This window comes from Salmo trutta, chromosome 39, assembly GCF_901001165.1.
Source record: "Salmo trutta chromosome 39, fSalTru1.1, whole genome shotgun sequence".
Classification (NCBI taxonomy): Eukaryota; Metazoa; Chordata; class Actinopteri; order Salmoniformes; family Salmonidae; genus Salmo; species Salmo trutta.
The window spans coordinates 10,961,703-10,987,331 of record NC_042995.1 but is presented as its reverse complement, the minus strand read 5'-3'; the positions used below and the strand labels follow the sequence as shown (position 1 = coordinate 10,987,331).

At 43.1% G+C, this 25,629-nt stretch overlaps 1 protein-coding gene and 1 long non-coding RNA gene across 5 annotated transcripts; both read left to right on the top strand.

Moving 5' to 3' along the window:
- Positions 1–4,950: 4,950 nt before the first annotated feature.
- Positions 4,951–15,737, top strand: lims1 (LIM and senescent cell antigen-like domains 1). Of its 4 annotated transcripts, none has more exons than XR_003872934.1 (11): positions 4,951–5,179; positions 6,399–6,558; positions 7,032–7,098; positions 7,327–7,447; positions 8,319–8,468; positions 9,506–9,656; positions 9,971–10,063; positions 12,981–13,029; positions 13,110–13,185; positions 13,493–13,691; positions 14,539–15,737. XR_003872934.1 is itself a non-coding variant. In XM_029741150.1 (11 exons), coding segments are annotated over exons 1-11 (1,032 nt in total). In that variant the 5' UTR covers positions 4,966–5,150; the 3' UTR covers positions 14,541–14,672. The 4 variants fall into 4 exon arrangements, 2 of the variants coding, with proteins under 2 accessions (XP_029597010.1, XP_029597011.1); XR_003872933.1 differs by lacking the exon at positions 9,971–10,063 and adding an exon at positions 12,596–12,688 and having other exon boundaries at positions 4,966–5,179; XM_029741150.1 differs by lacking the exon at positions 9,971–10,063 and adding an exon at positions 12,596–12,688 and having other exon boundaries at positions 4,966–5,179; positions 13,493–13,626; positions 14,539–14,672.
- Positions 15,738–17,275: 1,538 nt separating this feature from the next.
- Positions 17,276–20,013, top strand: LOC115179562 (uncharacterized). Its single transcript, XR_003872941.1, has 2 exons — positions 17,276–17,990; positions 18,522–20,013. It is a non-coding gene; the product is annotated as an uncharacterized LOC115179562 (long non-coding RNA).
- Positions 20,014–25,629: the final 5,616 nt, after the last annotated feature.

Here is a 25,629-nt window from a genome sequence, read left to right as displayed (position 1 = left end):
ATCATGTTGTGGGGGTGCTTTGCTGCAGGAGGGACTGGTGCACTTCACAAAATAGATGGCATCATGACGATGGATAATTATGTAGATATATTGAAGCAACATCAAGACATCAGTCAGGAAGTTAAAGCTTGTTCGCAAATGGGTCTTCCAAATGGACAGTGACCCCAAGCATACTTCCAAAGTTGTGGCAAAATGGCTTAAGGACAACAAAGTTAAGGTATTGGAGTGGCCATCACAAATCCCTGACCTCAATCCCATAGAAAATTTGTAGGCAGAACTGAAAAAGCATGTGTGAGCAAGGAGGCCTACAAACGTGACTCCTTTACACCAGCTCTGTCAGGTGGAATGGGCCAAAATTCACCCAACTTATTGTGGGAAGGTTGTGGAAGGCTACCCAAAACGTTTGACCCAAGTTAAACAATTTAAAGGCAATGCTACCAAATACTAATTTAATGTATGTAAACTTCTGACCCACTGGGAATGTGATGAAAGAAATAAAAGCTGAAATAAATCATTTTCTCTACTATTATTCTGACATTTCACATTCTAAAATAAAGTGGTGATCCTAACTAACCTAAAACAGGGAATTTTTACTTGGATTAAGTGTCAGGAATTGTGAAAAACTGAGTTTCAATGTATTTGGCTAAGGTGTATGTAAACTTCCAACTTCAACTGTAAGTAATCAGACCCTTTGCTTTGAGACTCAAAAATGAGGTCAGGTGTATCTTGTTTCCATTGATCATCCTTGTGATGTTTCTACAACTTGATTGAAGTCCACCTGTGGTAAATTCTTTTTGATTGGACAGAATTTGGAAAGGCACAAACCTGCCTTTATAAGGTCCCACAGTTCATGTCAGAGCAAAAACCAAGCCGTGAGGTCGAAAGAATTGTCTGTAGAGCTCCGAGACAGGATTCTGTCGAGGCGCAGATCTGGGAAAGGGTACCAAAGAATGTCTGCAGCATTGAAGGTCCTCAAGAACACAGTGGCCTCCATCATTCTTAAAATGTAAAAAGTTTGGAACCACCAAGACTCTTCCTTGAGCTGGCCTCCTAGCCAAACTGAGTAATCGGGGGAGAAGGGCCTTGGTCAGGGAGGTGACCAAGAACCCAATGGTCACTCTGACAGAGCTCCAGAGTTCCTCTGTGGAGATGGGAGAACCTTCCAGAAGTACAACCATCTCTGCAGCACTCCACCAATCAGGCCTTTATGGTAGAGTGGCCAGATGGAAGCCACTCCTCAGTTAAAGGCACATGAAAGCCCACTTGGAGTTTGCCAAAAGGCACCTAAAGGACTCTCAGACCATGAGAAACAAGATTATCTGGTCTGATACCAATACTGAAGTGTTTGGCCTGAATGCCAAGCGTCACGTCTGGAGGAAACCTTGCACCATCCCTACAGTGAAGCATGGTGGTGGCAGTAGCATGCTGTGGGAATGTTTTTCAGCGGCAGGGACTGGGAAGTAGTCAGGCTTGAGGGAAAGATAAACGGAGCAAAGTACAGAGAGATCATTGATGAAAACCTGCTCCATAGCACTCAGGACCTCAGACTGGGGCAAAGGTTCACCTTCCAACAGGACAGCACAACCTTAAGCACACAGCCAAGGAAACGCAGGAGTGGCTTCGGGACAAGTCTCTGAATGTCCTTGAGTGGCCCAGCCAGAGCCCAGACTTGAACCCGATCTAACATCTGTTGAGAGACCTGAAAATAGCTGTGCAGCGTTGCTCCCCATACAACCTGACAGATCTTGAGAGGATCTGCAGAGAAGAATGGGAGAAACTCCCCAAATACATGAGTGCTAAGCTTGTAGCGTCATACCCAAGAAGACTTGAGGCTGTAATCACTGCCAAAGGTGCTTCAACAAAGAACTGAGTAAAGGGTCTGAATACATAAGTAAATGTGATATTTCAGTTTTTTTATTTTAATACATTTGCAAAAATGTCTAAACTGTTTTTCTTTGTCATTATGGGGTATTGTGTGTAGATTGATGAGGAAAAAAAAAACAATTTAATCCATTTTAGAATATAAAGTAACAAAATGTGTAAATGTCAAGGGGTCTGAATACTTTCCGAATCCACTGTGTCTCAACTGTCCAGTTGCAGAAACTACAGAACAAATACTCCTCCACTTGCATGGTCTCAGATCTGTTTGTGGTCTTGCAACATTGCTCATTGTCAAGCCAATGAGTGACAAGGAGTTGGCATGATATCACAAACAGACTGGCACTCCAGCTACTCATCCACTACTACACATATGAAAATCAAAGGTTGATACCAAAAAGTGCAATAACCTCTTTAGTAAAAAGTTTCAATCTCGCCAGTTCCTACATGTAGGTTAGAAAACATAATTTAGATTTCAAGGGCGGGATTGAAACTTCTCAGGCTACAGTAAATGCCAGTTTAGTATTCACTGGTGTATTCATGACACAACTCCTCCCTCTGCCGGATATTCACTGCAAGTTCAGGCCTCCATGTTGATTTACCATGACACCTTGCCGTTAAAGCGATGGGCCAATCACGGAGAGGTTGCTGGTTAGAATCCCAGCTCCGACTAGGTGAAAACTCTGTCAATGTGCCCCTGAGCAAGGAACTTAATCCTAACTGATCTTGTAAGTCGCCCTGGATAAGAGCGGCTGCTAAATTAATAAAATGTAAAAAAATAAAAAAATAATGTACCTGTTGCACAACGTTCGGCGCAGGTGATGATAACCGGTTCTCCATACACCTGAGCCGAACGTTGTGCAACAGGTAATTCATATGTTTACCTAAGTAGTTAGATGGTTTGTCATTAAATGTATTAGATAGACATGCTTCCAATATCAGTACATTATTGACCGGTGACTGACAATTTTGAAGTATGTCAGCTAAAACGAGGTGACGTCAGACCGTCTATTTAAATAGGCAATAGAAATAAATCATGTTTATCATGTTCATTGATTGGGTTAAAACGAACCGTCACTCCAAAACTAGCGGACCTATAATTCTATACATTTTGCTTTCAATTGTTAGATTTTTGATTTCAACATCCATTATTTCACCCGTCCTCGAAAATATGTTTACATTCTCAACTTTTTTTTTTCATCTTCACGATTTATTTTATTTTGAATTCAATACATATGGCGTGAAATTGACCCCATAAGAGCGTTCCACAGGGGTGCTGGCCCATGTCGACTCCAATGCTTCCCACAGTGGTGTCAAGTTGGCTGGATGTCCTTTGGGTGCTGGCCCATGTCGACTCCAATGCTTCCCACAGTGGTGTCAAGTTGGCTGGATGTCCTTTGGGTGCTGGCCCATGTCGACTCCAATGCTTCCCACAGTTGTGTCAAGTTGGCTGGATGTCCTTTGGGTGTTGGCCCACGTCGACTCCAATGCTTCCCACAGTTGTGTCAAGTTGGCTGGATGTCCTTTGGGTGCTGGCCCATGTCGACTCCAATGCTTCCCACAGTTGTGTCAAGTTGGCTGGATGTCCTTTGGGTGGTGGCCCATGTCGACTCCAATGCTTCCCACAGTGGTGTCAAGTTGGCTGGATGTCCTTTGGGTGCTGGCCCATGTCGACTCCAATGCTTCCCACAGTGGTGTCAAGTTGGCTGGATGTCCTTTGGGTGCTGGCCCATGTCGACTCCAATGCTTCCCACAGTGGTGTCAAGTTGGCTGGATGTCCTTTGGGTGCTGGCCCATGTCGACTCCAATGCTTCCCACAGTGGTGTCAAGTTGGCTGGATGTCCTTTGGGTGCTGGCCCATGTCGACTCCAATGCTTCCCACAGTTGTGTCAAGTTGGCTGGATGTCCTTTGGGTGTTGGCCCACGTCGACTCCAATGCTTCCCACAGTGGTGTCAAGTTGGCTGGATGTCCTTTGGGTGCTGGCCCATGTCGACTCCAATGCTTCCCACAGTTGTGTCAAGTTGGCTGGATGTCCTTTGGGTGGTGGACCGTTCTTGATACACACAGGAAACGGTCCGAGTGTGTAAAACTCAGCAGCGTTGCAGTTCTTGACACAAACCAGTGCTCCTGGCACCTACTACCATACCCCGTTCAAAGGCACTTAAATATTTTGTCTTGCCCATTCACCCTCTGAATGGCACACATACACAATCCATGTCTCAAGATTTAAAAATCCTGCATTAACCAATTTCTTCCCCTTAATCTACACAGATTGATGTGGATTTAACACGTGACATCAATAAAGGGTCATGGCTTTCACCTAGTTTCACCTCTTCAGTCTGTCAGCGTTTCCCAAACTCGGTCCTCGGGACCCCAGGGATTACACGTTTTGGTTTTTGCCCTAACACTACACAGCTGATTCAAATGATCAAAACTTGATGACTAGTGGATAATTTTTATCAGCTGTGTAGTGTTAGGGCAAAACCCCCAAAGTGCCTCCCAAACTCGAGGACTGAGTTTGGGAAACGCTGGTCTATATCATGGAAAGAGCAGTACTAAGTAAACAGCTAATGGGGATCCTAACGAAATACCAAAATTCCAAATACTACCTTTTGCATGGTCAAACTTCTGTGACAAGCGTTTTGCAGCATCTGCAATGACATCTGCAAATCTGTGTACACAACCAATAAACGTTGATTTGACTCATTCAGACATGTCTATTGCAGAGGTGTGATGCATATTCAAAGTATTAGAACAGCTTGTTAGGGGTCTAGAACAGGGGTGGGAATTTGTCTCAAGGGCCACATCAGAATTTCTAAATTCAGAAAAGCTGCAGTTATTTGAAAATGTAAAGGTCCATTATAATTTCTACTTACTCTCTATCTAGTTTTAGACGTTCACGAGTGGCCTGGAGTGTTTTTTTTTTTTTTACCCCCAAAAATAATTCCCCCCAAAGCGTTAATATTTTTATTCAAACCTCCCGCCGGCCAGGGGGGTGTATGTCGTCCACCCCTGGTTCAGAAGAACTTTAGGGACGCTGCAGTCAGCGCAACAGGAGTGCTATCAATGTAATAGCCGTTAGAGGGCGCTATTTCGTCCCTTTTCTTTTGAAAACGCCAGCTACCAAGGAAAGGGTGGCTCCACCAAGATTCTAGAGGAAAAAAATTGCTAGTTGGCTAGGTGTCGCCGCTCGGATCAATCCATTACTCGTCCTATTTGAAGACCCCGGGGAAAAGTCGATACGTTTCTGAAACGGTGGTGTTGATAGGTGATGCTGGGAGTAGTAGAAATGACGGGCAGGTAAGCGCTTGGATCCAAGTAAGAACACTCGAATTTCACAGGTTACAATGCTAATAGCTAGCCGGGCAGCTAATGTTAGCTAATTTGTTCGGTGCAGTGCTGTATGTGATAAAGTGTAACCGCTAGTGATTATTTTTTTTAATGATGGGCGTGGGAATTGGCTTGAAACATTAAATAACTTTTAAATAAATTTAACTAACTAGTTAGCTCGCTAACCTGACCGCTACAGTAGGCTAGTGACGTCAAGTGAGTGGACGTGTGTGTTGTGAACTTGCTAACATTAGCTACTTCAAACTCTGTTTTTCTCTCTAGCTTGGTAACGTTAGCCTCTTAGTTGGTTAGTTTCTATAACACTTTTAGGTCGAAACATTCTATCTATTTTCAAATTGAAACAAGTTTGATTATTTGGATCATTACACACGGTCTATTTGTAGACCATGTTGTCATTTTTTGGCACTTGATTTGGGGTGTAGGAATTAGCCAATGAGTGTTGAGGCGACACAGTACGTGTCTCTGATCAATTAAGTGACAAACCAACACTGAATACCATCAGACAGCTATGATCTATCATGTCTGTCTGACTGCTCTCAGATTACCAAATTAGGAGACAGACATTGAGTAACGTGTGTGACAGCAGTGCTCTGTGAGTAATATGATTTGAGTAAGGGACTGTCTGATGGACAAGGTCCCGCCCCTAAAACCAACCTTGTCTATGTGTCCCAAATGGCTCCATATTACCTATGTAGTGCACTACCTTTAACCAGCCATAGGGCTGTGGTTAAAATTAGTCCACTATATAGGGAATAGAGTGCCTTTTGGGATGTACACCCCACTCTGTAAAACACTGATCTGTAGTAGAGAGAAAAATATATTGACCTTTGCCAGTGTTGTTTCTGTAGACACTCAAGGCAGATTTCCAACAGCCCAGCAGTTCTCTGTTGGAATAACTTTCACTTTGGATTTCTTTCACATTGTTGGCCTATTCAAGCCCCCTCCAGGAGAATCTGCTGCTGTGTGGTAGCCAGAGTGCCAGTCTCTTGTCGTTATTGTGCCAACACCTTGCCAATGACTGCAGTCAGTTGAGTTGGCAAGACCACAAACAGATTTGGGCTAACTTCATGGATTGCAGTGTGAAAAAAGTGATCAACAGAACAGCAGCAAATAATTCTGGAGTTGTCGTCTGTTCTGATCTTCATACTTTCTTTTTTTGTCACCATAGCAACATGGCGAACGCCCTGGCAAACGCGTCCTGCGAGCGCTGTAAGAGCGGCTTCGCCCCGGCAGAGAAGATGGTCAACAGCAACGGGGAGCTGTACCACGAGGGCTGCTTCGTCTGTGCTCAGTGCTTCCAGCAGTTCCCTGAGGGGCTCTTCTATGAGGTAGACTAACACAGGGCAGAAATGTAGGGTTGCAAAATTCCTGTCATTTCCCCCCCAAGTTCCCAGGTTTTCCAAAAATGATGGTTGGAGGATTCTGGATTTCTGCTTTATTCCCTCCAGGATTTCTGCTTTATTCCCTCCAGGATTTCTGGTTTATTCCCTCCAGGATTTCTGGTTTATTCCCTCCAGGATTTCTGGTTTATTCCCTCCAGGATTTCTGCTTTATTCCCTCCAGGATTTCTGCTTTATTCCCTCCAGGATTTCTGCTTTATTCCCTCCAGGATTTCTGGTTTATTCCCTCCAGGATTTCTGCTTTATTCCCTCCAGGATTTCTGGTTTATTCCCTCCAGGATTTCTGGAAAACTGGGGAATTTGAGGAAAGTTGCCTCTATTCAAATGTCAAACTGTTTAATGTTTGGGTTTATTGTGTGAGTGAAGCACCCTTGTTAAATGTCATAGTTTTCTCCTGACAGTTTGAAGGCAGGAAATACTGTGAACATGACTTCCAGATGCTCTTCGCTCCCTGCTGCCACCAGTGTGGTGAGTACGTACACACACACATACCAAATCTCTGTGTAAATCCCCTGTGTGTGTATGTGTTCTCATGTTGTATGGGTGGGTGGGTGTTCTCATGTTGTATGGGTGGGTGGGTGTTCTCATGTTGTATGGGTGGGTGGGTGTTCTCATGTTGTATGGGTGGGTGGGTGTTCTCATGTTGTATTGGTGGGTGGGTGTTCTCATGTTGTATTGGTGGGTCGGTGTTCTCAGGGGAGTTCATCATTGGCCGTGTGATCAAGGCCATGAACAACAGCTGGCATCCTGATTGTTTCTGCTGTGATATCTGCCAGGCTGTGCTCGCTGACGTCGGCTTCGTCAAGAACGCTGGCAGGTGAGTCCCCAACCAATCACACTGCACATTATACAGGGGCAGAGGAGTCCCCAACCAATCACACTGCACATTATACAGGGGCAGAGGAGTCCCCAACCAATCACACTGCACATTATACAGGGGAGTCCCCAACCAATCACACTGCACATTATACAGGGGCAGGGGAGTCCCCAACCAATCACACTGCACATTATACAGGGGCAGGGGAGTCCCCAACCAATCACACTGCACATTATACAGGGGCAGAGGAGTCCCCAACCAATCACACTGCACATTATACAGGGGCAGGTGAGTCCCCAACCAATCACACTGCACATTATACAGGGGCAGAGGAGTCCCCAACCAATCACACTGCACATTATACAGGGGCAGAGGAGTCCCCAACCAATCACACTGCACATTATGCAGGGGAGTCCCCAGCCAATCACACTGCACATTATACCATGGTAGATGAATATTTAACCAATCACAAATAAACACTCACATAAGTATGTTTGTATAATACAGTGCTGTGATAAACTATTTGCCCTTTTTCTGATTTTCTCAGTTTGTTGATATTTGTAAACTCAGGTTCCCTTCATCTAATATCAGGTTCTTTGTCTAATATCAGGTTCTTTATCTAATATCAGGTTCTTTATCTAATATCAGGTTCTTTATCTAATATCAGGTTCCCTTTATGTAATATCAGGTTTTGGTTGAAGATCTAATATTCACCATCAACAATGTGCAAGACAACATCAGAAAGGAGGCAAATACTTTTCCAGCACTGTAAATAAAGCGTAGGAGAAACTTCTACTGTGTCCACCCTTTCCCTGCTTTGTTTGGCCCGTGAGACAGGTTGGATGTACATACCTGCTTTGTCCCTGCCTAGGCACCTATGTCGGCCTTGCCATAACCGTGAGAAGGCTAGAGGTCTGGGGAAGTACATCTGTCAGAAATGCCATGCCATCATCGAGGATAGCCCCCTCATCTTTAAGAACGACCCCTACCACCCAGACCACTTCAACTGCAACAACTGTGGGTCAGTACGCTTCACAGCGCCCTCCTGATATCTGACATAATGTGTTCCTGATTCCATTATGTGTTTCAGTCAGTATCTGGAATAATGAAAGCAAGAGTGTTTAAGATGTTACCATTTACCCTGCTTCAAAAGCACTTTCTGTGTGTTTTGTGTAATTTAATGGTGTATAATGTTTGTCCCTCCCCTCTCCCTGTAGGAAGGAGCTGTAGTAATATTTGTCCCTCTCCTCTCCCTGTAGTAAGGAGCTGTAGTAATATTTGTCCCTCCCCTCTCCCTGTAGAAAGGAGCTGTAGTAATATTTGTCCCTCCCCTCTCCATGTAGTAAGGAGCTGTAGTAATATTTGTCCCTCCCCTCTCCCTGTAGTAAGGAGCTGTAGTAATATTTGTCCCTCCCCTCTCCCTGTAGTAAGGAGCTGTAGTAATATTTGTCCCTCCCCTCTCCCTGTAGTAAGGAGCTATAGTAATGTTTGTCCCTCCCCTCTCCCTGTAGTAAGGAGCTGTAGTAATATTTGTCCCTCCCCTCTCCCTGTAGTAAGGAGCTGTAGTAATATTTGTCCCTCCCCTCTCCCTGTAGAAAGGAGCTGTAGTAATATTTGTCCCTCCCCTCTCCCTGTAGTAAGGAGCTGTAGTAATACTTGTCCCTCCCCTCTCCCTGTAGTAAGGTGGCTGTAGTAATACTTGTCCCTCCCCTCTCCCTGTAGTAAGGAGCTGTAGTAATACTTGTCCCTCCCCTCTCCCTGTAGTAAGGAGCTGTAGTAATACTTGTCCCTCCCCTCTCCCTGTAGTAAGGAGCTGTAGTAATATTTGTCCCTCCCCTCTCCCTGTAGTAAGGAGCTGTAGTAATATTTGTCCCTCCCCTCTCCCTGTAGTAAGGAGCTGTAGTAATATTTGTCCCTCCCCTCTCCCTGTAGTAAGGAGCTGTAGTAATATTTGTCCCTCCCCTCTCCCTGTAGTAAGGAGCTGTAGTAATATTTGTCCCTCCCCTCTCCCTGTAGTAAGGAGCTGTAGTAATGTTTGTCCCTCCCCTCTCCCTGTAGTAAGGAGCTGACAGCCGATGCCAGGGAGCTGAAAGGAGAGCTGTACTGTCTGCCCTGCCATGATAAGATGGGGGTGCCGATCTGTGGCGCCTGCAGGAGGCCCATCGAGGGACGCGTGGTCAACGCCATGGGCAAGCAGTGGCACGTCGAGGTGTGGGGTCGGAAATGACATGATGGGCTTTAGTGGTATTTTAGACATATTTGGACTCCAATGTAATGGTTTAGTCAGATGTTTGTTGAGTAAGCTTTTACAAAGAAATGATGTTACATTTGTATAATTTCCTTCATGTTCAGAGAGCGTATGTTTGATTGGACTGTGAGTAACTCTATCTACTCTCCATCCTGTGAAACCTTTCTTTTCCTTCCAACACATTCCTTCATACTTTATTTTTCTCTACATCCTCATCTTTGTGGCAACTTTTATCCCTCCCTTCTCCGTCTTCCTCCCCCCTCCTCCTTTCCCAGCACTTTGTGTGTAGTGTATGTGAGCGATCGTTCCAGGGCCATCCCTACTATGAATGTAAGGGCTATGCCTACTGCGAGTGGCACTTTAACATGGTGAGAAGGGGTTATGTCCCAAATGGCAGTAGTCCCTTAGTAGTGCACTACTTTTAACCAGAGCCCATAGTGTTCTGGTCAGAGTTAGGGCCCTATGTAGGGAATAGGGTGCCATTTGGGACACATCCAAGGAGAAAGGAGGGCTTTCTCCTCCCACACATAGAAACTGCACTGCAGGAAACAACATTGCATAGCTAGCTACACAACTACACTCTTCAGCCACATACACCCGTCATATGTCAATAGAAACAAGAGGCATACCATTACCACATTCACAGATAAGTTTTTCTTACCCAGAAATACATGGGTGTGGGTGCCTAAACACATGCACATTGTTGCACTTTAATCTCACAATTTTACAGTGCTGATGAATACACTACAAGTAGTCTACAGTGCCTGGCCTGCCTGCAGTTGACATTCTCTCCACTAGAAGCCATTGTTACGCTGCCTGTCCTGAATGACTTGTGTGTGTGTGATGCATCTTTCTGACCAAGCCCCGTTGAGTTACTATGGCCAGTTGTATTCATAAAGCTCTCAGAGTAGGGCTGATATAGGGTTAGTTTAGTCTTTAAAGGTCCCAAACAGTCATTCTGATTCCCATGTAAAATAGTATTTTGAGTGACTAAAATATCACCCATAATATTTGTTTTGGATAGAAATGCTCAATGTGAGGGAAAAGTACTTTATCTCTGTCTAACTACCAGGAAGTTTGAAAAGACGGGCTGAGTGGGGAGCTTATACTTGTGAGCTCGCCTTGACTGACAGCTCTTTGAAACCCCTATGTCAAGCAACTTGGATGCAGTGTTGCAATAAAATCCTCTTAAGCAAATGTGGTGATACACAACGCAACTCAAACATTGAAATTGCATCAATATCAATTTTAATTTTTAATATCTCTCCCATTTGGCATGTCTGTTATGATGCGGTTCACAGCAGCACTGACGGATGTGTTGACATGACAACGGCGTCTGAGTTTCTAACAACCCTTGTTCCATGCTGGCTGAAGACCTAGCTAGTCCGTAACTAGCTAACACCAGACACGGATGAAGACCTAGCTAGCCCCTAACTAGCTAACACCAGACACAGATGAAGACCTAGCTAGCCGGTAACTAGCTAACACCAGACACAGATGAAGACCTTGCTAGCCTGTAACTAGCTAGCACCAGACACAGATGACCTAGTTAGTCCGTAACTAGCTAACACCAGACACAGATGACCTAGTTAGTCCGTAACTAGCTAACACCAGACACAGATGACCTAGCTAGTCCGTAACTAGCTAACACCAGACACAGATGACCTAGCTAGTCCGTAACTAGCTAACACCAGACACAGATGACCTAGCTAGCCCGTAACTAGCTAACACCAGACACAGATGACCTAGCTAGCCCGTAACTAGCTAACACCAGACACAGATGACCTAGCTAGCCCGTAACTAGCTAACACCAGACACAGATGACCTAGCTAGCCCGTAACTAGCTAACACCAGACACAGATGACCTAGCTAGCCCGTAACTAGCTAACACCAGACACAGATGACCTAGCTAGCCCGTAACTAGCTAACACCAGACACAGATGACCTAGCTAGCCCGTAACTAGCTAACACCAGACACAGATGACCTAGCTAGCCCGTAACTAGCTAACACCAGACACAGATGACCTAGCTAGCCCGTAACTAGCTAACACCAGACACAGATGACCTAGCTAGCGCGTAACTAGCTAACACCAGACACAGATGACCTAGCTAGTCCGTAACTAGCTAACACCAGACTCGGATGAAGACCTAGCTAGCCCGTAACTAGCTAGCACCAGACACAGGTAAAAGGGGACACGAGTGTCTTTACCATAGATGAATAGTGTAAACTTTTAATTATATTTGATGACACCCTACAGTCAAATTTTGGCACCAGTAGAGTGGCTGTATAAACCACGCCCCTCCACAAACACGCCTTCTCCGATGCTGGTTACAAAGCGGTACTTATTTAAATTCGGTAAGAGAATATCATGTTACCATTGGTGTATTAAAATTAGTTAGGGTGATGTCACCCTAACCTTTTAACGATGAATCCAAGTGTTTGACATGGGGGAGGGGACCAGTAGCTTTATCAATGTAGGAGCAACAGTCATTTTTCATACTTTGACCTGGTTTCATTCAAATATCATCCAGTTTCATGAAAAACATTGATATGTTTTTGACTGTTCATGACCTTTAAGATCATAATGAATAACATATGTACAGGTAGATCGCCTGATCCTAGATCAGCACTCCTACACTGATACGCTTTGTGAATACATGCCCTGATGGCACCTGACTAGAGTTAGCAAAGTTAGCTAACTTAACTGCTTGTGCCTGTGAGTAGAGTTAGCAATATGCTAATGCCTATGTAGTGGTGTCTGCCTGTGACAAGAGTTAGCTATTAGCCATGCTAACTTGGGGTGCTACTTCCCTGTGACTACAGTTAGCCATGCTAACATGTGATGTTGCCTGGTACTACAGTTAGCCATGCTAATATGTGATGTTGCCTGTGTTTGCAGCATTTTGTGTGTGCTAAGTGTGAGAAGCCGTTCCTTGGACACCGCCACTATGAGAGGAAGGGTCTGGCCTACTGTGAGACCCACTACAACCAGGTAATAAAGCTATGATCTGACTGTGAGACCCACTACAACCAGGTAATAAAGCTATGATCTGACTGTGAGACCCACTACAACCAGGTAAATGGTAGCCTATTCCCTATTTAATGCGCTATGTTTGACAGGTCCCATGGGGCTCATGTCCACAAACGTTCATGGGATAGGGTTGCTGAGTAACACAGTTATTGCATGTTGTTGTGGCTGGTACTGACTGAAATGTAAAGTTTGATAATGGTTAAATCAAGTAGTGAATGAAATGCTCATCTCTGCCTGTGTCTCAACCCTCTAGCTCTTTGGTGATGTGTGCTACCACTGCAACAGAGTGATTGAAGGAGATGGTAAGCATCAACTGTTTTCATTTGAATGAATTGTTTTGGAATGATGTAAAGCCATAATGGACTTTCTGTTCCTCCTGTAGTGGTGTCAGCCCTGAACAAAGCATGGTGTGTGAACTGTTTCTCCTGCGCCACCTGCAACACCAAGCTCACCCTCAAGTATGTTATTATTACATTATTATATATCAGTGGTATTATACTGGGCTCTTTCCTAACCCTTTGGCTCTTCCTGTCTGTCGTTGTCCTGCCTTCCTCTCAATCTGTTTGCGTCCCAAATGACACCCTATTCCCTATAAAGTACTGTGTTTTCTCTAACCTTCCTCCTATTGGACACAATCTGTTTTCCTCTTATTTCTCTACAGTCTTCTCACTTCTCCACCCTGTGCTTTTTCCATCCTCCTCTTCTCTCTCTCCCTCTCCTCTGTTTTCTCTTCTCTCTCCCCCTCCCCTCCCTGTGGTGTAACAGAGACAAGTTTGTAGAGGTAGATCTGAAGCCTATATGTAAGCACTGTTACGAGCGGATGCCTGAGGAGCTGAAACGCAGACTGGCCCGACGCGAGAGGGACGCCTCAAAAGACCGCAAAAAGAAACCTGTTATCTGTCTGTAGACTTCTCCAGTCATCTTCCTTTCATCTTCACTATCCTCCTCTCATTTCCATCCATTGGTTAGTAATTCCACTTCCTGTCATCTTCACTATCCTCCTCTCATTTCCATCCATTGGTTAGTAATTCCACTTCCTGTCATCTTCACTATCCTCCTCTCATTTCCATCCATGGGTTAGTAATTCCACTTCCTGTCATCTTCACTATCCTCCTCATTTCCATCCATGGGTTAGTAATTCCACTTCCTGTCATCTTCACTATCCTCCTCTCATTTCCATCCATTGGTTAGTAATTCCACTTCCTGTCATCTTCACTATCCTCCTCTCATTTCCATCCATGGGTTAGTAATTCCACTTCCTGTCATCTTCACTATCCTCCTCTCATTTCCATCCATGGGTTAGTAATTCCACTTCCTGTCACTCTCCATTTAGCTTTTCCTCTTATTGTCTTTCCTTTTGTTGTTTTCTCCTCCAGTTTGCTTGATGTGTTCTGTTCTGTCATTGCTCTGTCATGTTATGTGACAATGGTTGTGTCCCAAATGACAACCTGTGGGCCCTGGTCCAACGTAGTGCACTATAAAGGGAATAGGGTGCCATTTGGGACGCACACGTTGTGATCAAAGGTGTAATGTGTAATCTTCCACATTCATATGCTATGGAGGTCATTTCCCTTAGAAATAAGATATTTAGTGTTGGTTCCACTTCAGTACACCTGACTGTATTTCTGTCCTGTCATGCTAGTTGTGTGATCATAGTGTAACTTGCTAAGGACAGAAACCTGCATGTGCTGCTGTTCATGAGAATACAAAAAAAATGTAAAATAATTATTTGTAAAGCACATTTCATACACAATGGAGCTCAAACTACATTACAAAATAGTGACTGTGTCTCTCCTGTCCTCTGTTGACAGGAACAAGTTTGTGGAGTTTGACATGAAGCCTGTGTGTAAGAAATGTTATGAGAAGTTTCCTCTGGAGCTGAAGAAGAGACTGAAGAAACTGGCTGAAACCGTCGGACGCAAGTAGACCTCCGAGTACCAAGGGGGCGACACTCAACAAAATTCTAGTAACTTTTCCAAAATTCCAGAAACTCTGGAAAATTCCCTGGCTTTCCGGATGTCCTGCTTATTCCCTATTGATTCTGGGGATCTTCCATTTTGGGGTTTCTAGAAACCTGGGATTTTAAGAAAGTTACTGGAGGTTTGCAGCCCTACGAGCAATGCTGAAGCCTAATATTAACCTTAACAAGTGCCCAAATTAGTCAAATGAATCGTATAAATGTGTCAGATTACTCAAAATACTGTCTGTTACAGTACTTTAGTCTTTGACGTCCTCAGGTACTCAGTATAACGTGTTCATCTTTTCTCACTTTTTAATTGATTCTTTTTGTGCAAGTGGCTTTTGCATGTGGAGCTGTTTTCCAGATGTCCAGAGTCTTATTCAAACAATATAGATCCTCATTCTGCCTGACAATGACCTATTAAAGCATGGAGGGGAAAAAACGATGCATTTACATACTGTTAAAGAATATATATAACTGTCTGATCTAGTTTGGCCACGAGTGGACCTCATGACATCTAACTAAATACTTGCACACTGTCTTAAAGAGATGAGAAGGTGCTTGTAGGACTTAAAATAGCTTTTGCCTTGTGCCTGAATATACACTGAGTATACTAAATATTTCCATGACATAGACTGATCAGGTGAAAGCTATGATCCCTTATTGACGTCTCTTCAATCAGTAGATGACAGATTTAAAGGATTTTTAACTCAATACTACGATGGTGTTCCTCATGTCTGGTAAGCTCAGTGTATATTTTATACTGCATTATATACTGTAAGTTTGTCAGATAATATGCATGTGGTTGCCCAATATACTGGCATGTGATCCAGACTTACTACATCTGCCTTAATCAGAGAATATTCCTCACTTCTGTGTAAGAATGAGAATTCTAGCTGTGTATCAGAACGTGGAGCCCATGAGTCTGGTATATCGTGTATGAGTCTGGTATATCGTGTATGAGTCTGGTATATCGTGTATGAGTCTGGTATATCGTGTATCCTAACATTTGCTTGTAATAAAATAAAATGTCATGGGTTTGTTTGAATATAACCGTTTCAGAGGAGGAGAGCTGAAAGGAGATGGACATGTCTTAGCACACTACTCCATTTTGTTCCATCACTGTGTTGCTGACATGTATAAACAAGTTAGGGGAGTGTTTCATGGAGCACAATCGCTTAAGTTGAATTAGCTAGATGGGTATGATAAATATATGTATGTAAAGGTCTTAAACATACTAATAGTTGTGTTAGATGAACACTTTGATAAAGGAGGCATTTTTGCATAAATAGAAATAATGGGAGATGCTTTATGAATTTGTTGACTAAAATCTGGTTTAAGACAATTTAATAAAAATGTAGTTGTTTCAGACTTTGTCTATGAATAAACAAAAGTTGTTATGTAGAAGAAAAAAAAAGAAATGGTGAAAACTGATCATCACTTGCAGTTTCCCACAGAAAACTGCAGAGGGAAGCAGTACCACCCAGTCAAACGTCAGACTACATTGAGTTTACGAAAAGTTAAGGACACCTGCTCTTTCTATGACATAGACTGTCTAGGTGAAAGCTATGATCCCCTATTGATGTCACTTGTTAAATTGTCAACAAATCAATGTAGATGAAGGGGAGGATACATGTTGAAGGACAAAAGATTTGTGCCTTTGAACGGGGTATGCTAGTAGGTGCCAGGCGCACCGGTTTGCATCAAGAACTGCAACGCTGCTGGGTTTTTCACTCAACAGTTTCCTGTGTGTATCAAGAACAGTCCACCACCCAAAGGACATCAGGCCAACTTGACACAACTGTGGGAAGCATTGGAGTCAATATGGGTCAGCATCCCTGTGGAATGCTTTTGGCACCTTGTAGAGTTCATAGCTGACAAATTGAGGCTGTTCTGAGGGCAAAAGGGGAGGAGCAAGTCAATATTAGGAAGGCGATCTTAATGTTTTGTCCACTCAGTGTATATTGTTGCATGAGAAGCCTCACAGAGGGCATTCAACACTATGGTCAAATCCATGGTCATCTCAATATCTTTACAGTAGAAGCTAACAAAACACACCAAAACTGACCAGGTCCACACTGATCAGTAAAGTAAAGAGGCTAACATTCTATAACACTCCTTTTCCTCTACACAGTTCTCTCACAGTGAGAAATAGCTAGCAATATTTCAGATTTTTTTTCCATTTCACTTACTTAGCTAGTGAATGGAGCTAGCTAGTTTAGCCTACTCTAACACCTGGCTTAAACAGGGATGCTATGTTAGCTAGCTGGCTATGGCTATCCAACACTGGAACTCTTCCAAGTCAAGGTATCTTTTGATTTTATTAATTTATTGCCACGGGCCTGTGGTTGTAACTGATAAACTGCTTGCTGACTGTACACTGTACTGCATGACTAGCGGGTTTACTAACGAGTTAGTTCTATTCACTATGTTGACTAGCATTAGCTAATATGGTGACAACAATGTAGGCTGTGTGTAGCGGTTAGCGGTCATGCTAAGGAGGTTTGGCTTGGAAAGTTTTTGCGGCTGGTCACAGAAAGCTGATGTGTTGTGCACTGAAGTCCACAGGCGAAGGGAAAAGGTGAGAGGAGTAGAGCGCGTAGATAGATGCGAGCAAAGTGATCATGCTCTTTGTATGTGGCTGCTATGAAAGTGAACTCTTTGCGTCTGTTCATGAGTGTATTCATTTCGCAGATGCAGATTCTGTTGAAAAACGTTTCTTGTACGGAAGCAAACAGTGAAAAACATGCCTGTATTTGTCCAATAGAAAATCTTGTTTGCAACTGTTGAACTATTGATTACACCCTAGATCAGCTAGATGCAGGAAAAAGTGTGCAAGGCGGTTTTGAATGTGTCACTATCTGTCACCTTGATTACTCAAAATTCTCTCAACCTCTCAACCTACATTGTAAACTTTCATTCATAGGCCAGGTTGTAGCAGCTTCATGATGGGTACAGGGAAAATGTTAGTATCATGTAGTAGCCTACACCTATCGATGTTACATTGAGATGGGTGAATGGAATATGAATGACAGTCATCCAATATGCTGTTATAGAAATAAAATAAAAATGATCATCCTTCCTCATCTTAAACGGCACCGATCGCCACTGTCGTCTCCTGTGTACATACCTAATATTGAGTACATACCTGCATCTCCTGAATACAAACCAAGTAATCTAACGTATAGGTCTTCATGTCTTGATGAGAACTTTGATGATCTCGAAATGGAGTCAGTCGGCAGTTGTGAGGGCTCTGAAGTTGAGCCAGTCCAGGATGTGGTGGACCTTCCTGAGGCGACAGGTGTGGTAGAGACGTCCAACGTTTGCCCTGAGACTCCTACCGGAGATCATTTTGGAAAGAGTGGATTCCTGCTTTTTGGCCGACCCATACATTGTGTCAAGCTGGGTAAAGGACACAAAAGGGTAATCAATGGGGGTTAATCAATGGGGTTGAGTGTAGAAGTGGATCAAATGAAAAGGAATATTCCTAGTGTTTGTGACACCTGACATTTGGTGAGACAGAGACCCGGTGGCAATGGAGAGACTGAGAAAAGCATGTCTGTCTTGTTGAGCTTTGACAGAGTTGCTACCTGATAAGGTCATGTTAGATTATATTTGGTATTCTGTGAGGGCCTATGTTCTGAATCTGCTCCGCTACGGTGCTTTAGGTGCCAAGGATTCAGACATGTTGCAGCAGTGTGTAGAAGAGGGATCCCACGATGTGAGGAAAGTGCAGGAGGGCATAGTCAGAGGGAGTGTACATTTGGGATACAGAAAGCACCGTGTGTCAACTGGGGGTTTTCAGCTGGGGACCCACTCACTTTGCCTTGTGAGAGAGACAGGCTGAGATTGCCAGAGTTTGAATGGGGCAGAACGTTTCCTCTATGCTGAAGCAGTGAAGAGGGTATCCCAAGGGTGAGAGAGTCGACTGGGAGCCTCCCAGTGAGTAGGCCTGAAGAGAGGATGTTTTAGTATGGTTGGATTTCTGATCAACGGCACCGATGGAGCGGAAAGTACATGTGGCAGTTGCAGCAGCAGAGAAACAGGGAAAGGGTTGAACCTCAGAGAGGTGCAGGGGTCTGCCTTAATCGATATCCACGTCTTCGGCGCCCGGGGAACAGTGGGTGAACTGCCTTGCTCAGGGGCAGAACGACAGATTGTTACCATGTCAGCTTGGGGATTTGATCCAGCAACCTTTCGGTTACTGGCCCAGCACTCTAACCGTTAGGCTACCTGCGCCCCACGAAAAAATAAAACAGGTAAAACATTGTGAGAGATTTTTGTGCAGAAGATCTACAGGAAGTTTTGAGGGAAGGGGTTCCATCCTCCCAGGCAGATGGCCTGTTGTAGGATCGTTTAGGGCCAAAGTAGTGGGATGGGGTGGTTGTTTTTTTGGGGATAGTGTATAGGTGTACAGATACAGCTTTGGTGGTAGTGGGGGAACAGGAAGTTTCGGGCAGGCGCCTTAACTGTGTTGTCAAGACGATAACTTTTGTGTCGGTTTCAAATGTATAACTACTGTTATGTAATAACACGTTTAAACGTAATATCGAAAGAACATGTCATAACATGCTAGGTAACAAATAACTTTAAGTTTTATCACGTTTGGTAAAGGTTTTATGTGTTATTTTTGTGTCAAGCAGAGTGAGTGAAGAACGTGATCAAATCTATTTTTCAAGTCACATAAACTAGAGACTGGGTTTGTCTGAGTGACTGTACATCATTTCGTAAAGGTAATTTAATTAAAAATAAAAGTATTTGAGATTTCTGAGTTCGTTTGACATATTGGTTTTTGTAAAATTCACAAGCTGGTAAAATGGTGGCGCCCACACGGTCTGCTTCAACGGACTTCGGTGCAGGCAGTGCTCGTGCATCAGAGAGAGACAAATTCACAGCTACACTACTGGTTTGAAGATGAATGTAATGTTTATCCGTTTTTCACGTGTAGCAATATTCAGACACATTCAGTTATTTCTATCTATAATTGTTAGTATGGTGTGAACGGGAAATACAATTGTTTTTTTGTGATTGAAATAATACAGTGAAGACAAGGTTATTGCAGAAAATAGTTCATTGTGCTGCTTAAAACAACAACTGCAACCTAAATGGTTTTGGGATTTTAATGCGTTTATGTAAATGCAGGAAATCTACTCTGGGTTAAGTGTATTTACGTTGTGATTTAGTGTGTAATTTGTGTTTAATGTTAATTAATTAATGTTTTGTTGTCAATGCTTAGCTACCTGATCTATTGAAATTAGATAATTTAACAAGAAAAAATAGAATGTAATTTTAGAGAATAAAGAAAGTGGCAGAACCTGTCAAGACAGTTTTTGTGTCGTTGCTCATTATTACTTCAGGCTGACTCAGGTCAAGTCTGAGGCCGGTAACATCAACAGTGAGGACAAACCCAGCCTGCCTCTCTCCTTCCACACTGAGTCCAAACCTACAGTCACTGGGTCCTGATTGTGACATTGGAGCCCAGTTTGCACTGCAGGATCCAGAGATGGCATCAGTGAAGCTGGAAGACTGCAGTCAAACACTGGAGCTGAATGTCAACATTAAAGATGAAGAAGAGGAGGAGAAGATTGGGAAATCTGTTTCTCATGGTAAGAGCAGGTTCTATCTAACTAAATGTATGTTGTTCATTCCAACTTCCCACTGTGTATGAACAGTTGCAGTAGAGCTGTTTCAATGAGAAGGTTAGTGTTATTTCATGCTACTGGATTAACATAAATGTACACTACCAGTCAAAAGTTTGGACACACCTACTCATTCCAGGGTTTTTCTTTATTTTTACTATTTTCTACATTGTAGAATAATAGTGGACATCAAAACTATGAAATAACTTTCAAGCAATGTATAAGAGAGTTATACTCCAGTCTAGTAGGTGGCGGTAGTGCAACATTTATTGGATGCAAACAGCCGTTAAACATAATCGAAGAACTCACCTGTAATGTGCCACGTCTACCACAACCTTTCCTATCGTGTTAGTTATCGCTACAGCATTTTAGGAAGGCATTGTTCAAAGTGTGTTCATGCATATAGTACAATGGGAGGGGGTGTGACATCCACAGGGGAGGACCAGGAAATGGATCTCAGACTTCTATTTAGGACTAGGATCCTATCCGGAGTTGACAGATTAACAGTGAGGACAAACCCAGCCTGCCTCTCTCCTTCCACATTGAGTCCAAACCTACAGTCACTGGGTCCTGATTGTGACAGTGGAGGCCAGTTTGCACTGCAGGATCCAGAGATGGCATCAGTGAAGCTGGAAGACTGTAGTCAAACACTGGAGCTGAATGTCAACATTAAAGATGAAGAGGAGAAGATTGGGAAATCTGTTAGTCATGGTAAAAGCAGGTTCTATCTTCGTAAATTAGACCTCCATAATTTATGACCCAGTCTAATGCTAGGTTGAATTCTGCTTCTATCGTGAATGGATGTTAATAACGTTGTGAACAGAGTGCCCCATGTTGGTGTTATGTTATGGGCAGGCATAAACTACGGTCAACGAACGTGATTGCATTTTATCGATGGCAGTTTGAATGCACAAAAATACCGTGACGAGATCCTGAAGCCCACTGTGAGGCCCATTTTTCTTTAAAGGTATCTTGGACCAAGAGATGCATATCTGCATTCCCATTCGGGAAATCCATAGATTAGGGCCTAATTAATTTATTTCAATTTAGCGATTTGCTCATATGAACTGTAACTCAGTAAAATCAATAAAATTGTTGCATGTTGCGTTTATTTCTGTTCAGTATGCATAGTCTACTACTCAATGGGGTAAACATGAACGTCAACAACAAAGGGACACAGTGCCCTTCGCTCCCGCTTGACAAGCACTACTCTGGCAACCTAGTATGAAGTAGCTACCTAGTAGCCATTTTCAGGGTGACAGCTGCACTTTTTTAAACCTTTTTAACTAGGCACGTCAGTTAAGAACACATTCTTATTTACAAGACCGGCCAAACGTGGACGACGCTGGGCCAATTGTGCGCCACCCAATGGGACTCCAAATCACAGCCGGTTGTGATACAGCCTGGATTCAAACCAGGGTGTCTGTAGTGACTCCTCTAGTACTGAGATGCAGTGTCTTAGACCGCTGAGCCACTCGGGAGCCCAACGTACAGCGCATGAAGTACACCAACCATCTTTTATTTTTTTTATTTTTTTTTATTTTAAATAAAGAGTTGTCAGTTTTATAGCTGAAACTGTACAATTATTTGTGTAAAACTAACAATGAAATACAACCCAGACTCATCCTCTGGCTAAAAACAGAAGTCCCAACTCTTGCAGTATGGTAGCTCAATGTATGCAGGGTTGGGTAGGTTACTTTCTAAATGGAATCCGTTACAAGGTACCTGTCCAAAATTGTAGTCAGTAACTGAATTTTATGGATTACTCAAACTCATTAACGTAATCTGATTACATTCCGTTGCTTTTAGATTACTTTATTTTGAGAATGTGAGAATAATAGTCGAGAGAATGATTTATTTCAGATTTTATTTCTTTCATCACATTCCCAGTGGGTCAGAAGTTTACATACACTCAATTAGTATTTGGTAGCATTGCCTTTAAATTGATTAACTTGGGTCAAATGTTTTGGGTAGCCTTCCACAAGCTTCCCACAATAAATTGGGTGAATTTTGGCCCATTCCACCTGACAGAGCTGGTGTAACGGAGTCAGGTTTGCTCCTTGCTCACACATGCTTTTTCAGTTCTGCCTACACATTTTCTATGGGATTGAGGTCAGGGCTTTGTGATGGCCACTCCAATACCTTGACTTTGTTGTCCTTAAGCCATTTTGCCACAACTTTGGAAGTATGCTTGGGGTCATTGTCCATTTGGAAGACCCATTTGCAACCAAGATTTATCTTCCTGACTGATGTCTTGAGATGTTGCTTCAATATATCCACATAATTTCCCTTCCTCATGATGCCATCTATTTTTTGAAGTGCACCAGTCCCTCCTGCAGCAAAGCACCCCCACAACATGATGCTGCCACCCCCATGCTTCCCGGTTGGGATGGTGTTCTTCGGCTTGCAAGCCTCCCCCTTTTTCCTCCAAACATAACGATGGTCATTATGGCCAAGCAGTTCTATTTTTGTTTCATCAGACCAGAGGACATTTCTCCAAAAAGTACGATCTTTGTCGCCATGTGCAGTTGCAAACCGTAGTCTTGCTTTTTTCTGGCAGTTTTGGGGCAGTGGCTTCTTCCTTGCTAAACGGCCTTTCAGGTTATTTCGATATAGGACTCGTTTTACTGTGGATATAGATACTTCTGTACCTGTTTCCTCTAGCATCTTCACAAGGTCCTTTGCTGTTGTTGTGGGATTGATTTGCACGTTTCCCACCAAAGTACGTTCATCTCTAGGAGACAGAACGCGTCTGCTTACTGAGCGGTATGACGGCTGCGTGGTCCAATGGTGTTAATACTTGCATACTATTGTTTGTAAAGATGAATGTGGTACCTTCGGGCATTTGGAAATTTCTCCCAAGGATGAACCAGACTTGTGGAGGTCTACAATTTTTTTTCTGAGGTCTTGGCTGATTTCTTTTGATTTTCCCATGATGTCAAGCAAAGAGGCACTGAGTTTGAAGGTAGGCCTTGAAATACATCCACAGGTACACCTCCAATTGACTGAAATGTCAATTAGCCTCTCAGAAGCTTCTAAAGCCATGACATCATTTTCTGGAATTTTCCAAGCTGTTTAAAGGCACAGTCAACTTAGTGGATGTAAACTTCGGACCCACTGGAATTGTGATTAAGTGAAATAATCTCTCTGTAAACAGTTGTTGGAAAAATTATTTGTCATGCACAAAGTAGATGTCCTAACCGACTTGCCAAAACTATAGTTTGTTAGCAAGAAATTTGTGGAGTGGTTGAAAAACGAGTTTTAATGACTCCAACCTAAGTGTATGTAAACTTCCGACTTCAACTGTACCTTTTGTCTCCTGAATACAAACTGAGTAATCATATTTATAGGTCTACATGCTCTCTTGAGAACCTTGACGATCTCGAAATGGAAGTTGAGCAGTCCAGAATTAAGTGTGCCAACCTGTGGTAGACAGGTGTAGTCAGTGGTGGAAAAAGTACCCAATTGAGATAGTTGAGTAAAAGTAAAGATGCCTTCATAGAAAATGACTGAAGTGAAAGTCGCCCAGTAAAATACAACTTGAGTAAAAGTATTTGGTTTTAAATATACTTAACTATCAGCAGTAAAAGTACAAGTGTAAATTAATTTAAATTCCTTATTAAGCCAACCAGGCCTTATGTTCTTGTTTTTTTTGTTTTTTTTACAGGCACGCTTAAACACTTGGACATCCATTTACAAACAAAGCATGTGTTTAGTGAGTCTGTCAGATCAGAGGCAGTAGGGATGACCAGGGATGTTCTCTTGATAAGTGTGGGAATTAGACCATTTTCCTGTCCTGCTAAACATTCAAAATGTAACGAGTACTTTTGGGTGTCAGGGAAAATGTATGGAGTAAAAAGTACATAATTTTCTTTAATGTATTGAAGTAAAAGTTGTAAAATTTTAGTAGTTTACACCAGAGGGTGTAGTTGAGACTTCCAACGTTTGCCCTGAGAATCCTACCAGAGATGATTTTGGACAGGTAGGAGTGAGACTTTTGGAAAGCGTCGATTCTTGCTTTTTGGCCCACCCATACGTTTTGTCAAGTTGGGTAAAGAACAAACTGGGAATGGTTATATCTGTGTTACAAAGTTTCGAGAAGTGGAATTGTTTAGATTTTTTTGCTTATCCACCGCCCAGAGGAAGCGGGTGCTTCAAGTCACACGGCTCGGGTCTCAACCTGTGGCGTGCTTTGATCTCCAGAGTAGGGCCCTGCTCAAAGGGGTGATTAGAGGGGGATCAAATGAAAATGAATATTCCTAGTGTTTGTGTTGCCAGCCGTTTGGTGAGACGTAGACCCGGTGGCAATGGCGTGACTGAGAATTCCCTGTTTGTCTTGAGCTTTGACAGAGTTGCTACCTGAAAAGGTTAGGTTTTATTTGGTGTTCTGCGAAGGCCTATGTTCTGAGTTCATTACGGTGCTTTAGGTGCCAAGAATTCGGACATGTTGCAGCAGTGTGTAGAAGAGGGATCCCACGATGTGAGGAAAGTGCAGGAGGGCATAGTCAGAGGGAGTGTACAGTTGGATAGAGAAAGCACTGTGTGTCAACAGTGGGGTTGCCAATGCAGCTGAGGATCTGAAATGCCTTGTGAGAGAGACAGGTTGAAATTGTCAGTTTGAGTGGGGCAGAACGTTTCCTAGGCTGAGACAAAGAGAGTAGAGGGTTGCCCAAGGGCAAGGGAGCCTCCCAGTAAGTAGGTCTGAAGAGAAAGATCCAGAGAGGATGAGTTTTAGTAAGGTTGTTTATGTTGCGTTTATAGCCATGGTGATGAACTGCACTGGTGGAGTGGAAATCACAGAAGGTACATGTGGTAGTTGCAGCAGCAGAGGAATATTTGGGTGTGAGATCTTAGTACAGAAGATCTACAGTCAGTTTTGAGGGAAGGGCGGATGGCCTGTTGTAGGATCATTTAGGGCTAAAGTGGTGGGTTCTGGGGGATAGTGTATAGGTGCAGGAATAGATGGTGCAATTTTGAGATTTTCACATTCTCCTTTCACACATGGTATGCACATACATTTATACTGACTACACACCCGCACTCACCCACTCACATACAAGCTGCTCCTACTCTGTTTATCTTATCCTGTTGCCTAGTCCCCTTACCCCTATACATATCTACCTCCATCACTCCAGTAGACCCTGCACATCTAAATATGGTATTGGAACTGACTTTTTAACTATTTGCTGTGTATATATAGTATGCTTACTTATTTGTGTATTTCCTATTATTATTTCTCGTATTTTTTCTAGTAATATATGGTTATTGATAATTGCATTTTTTGGTTTTGAGTTTGCAAGAAA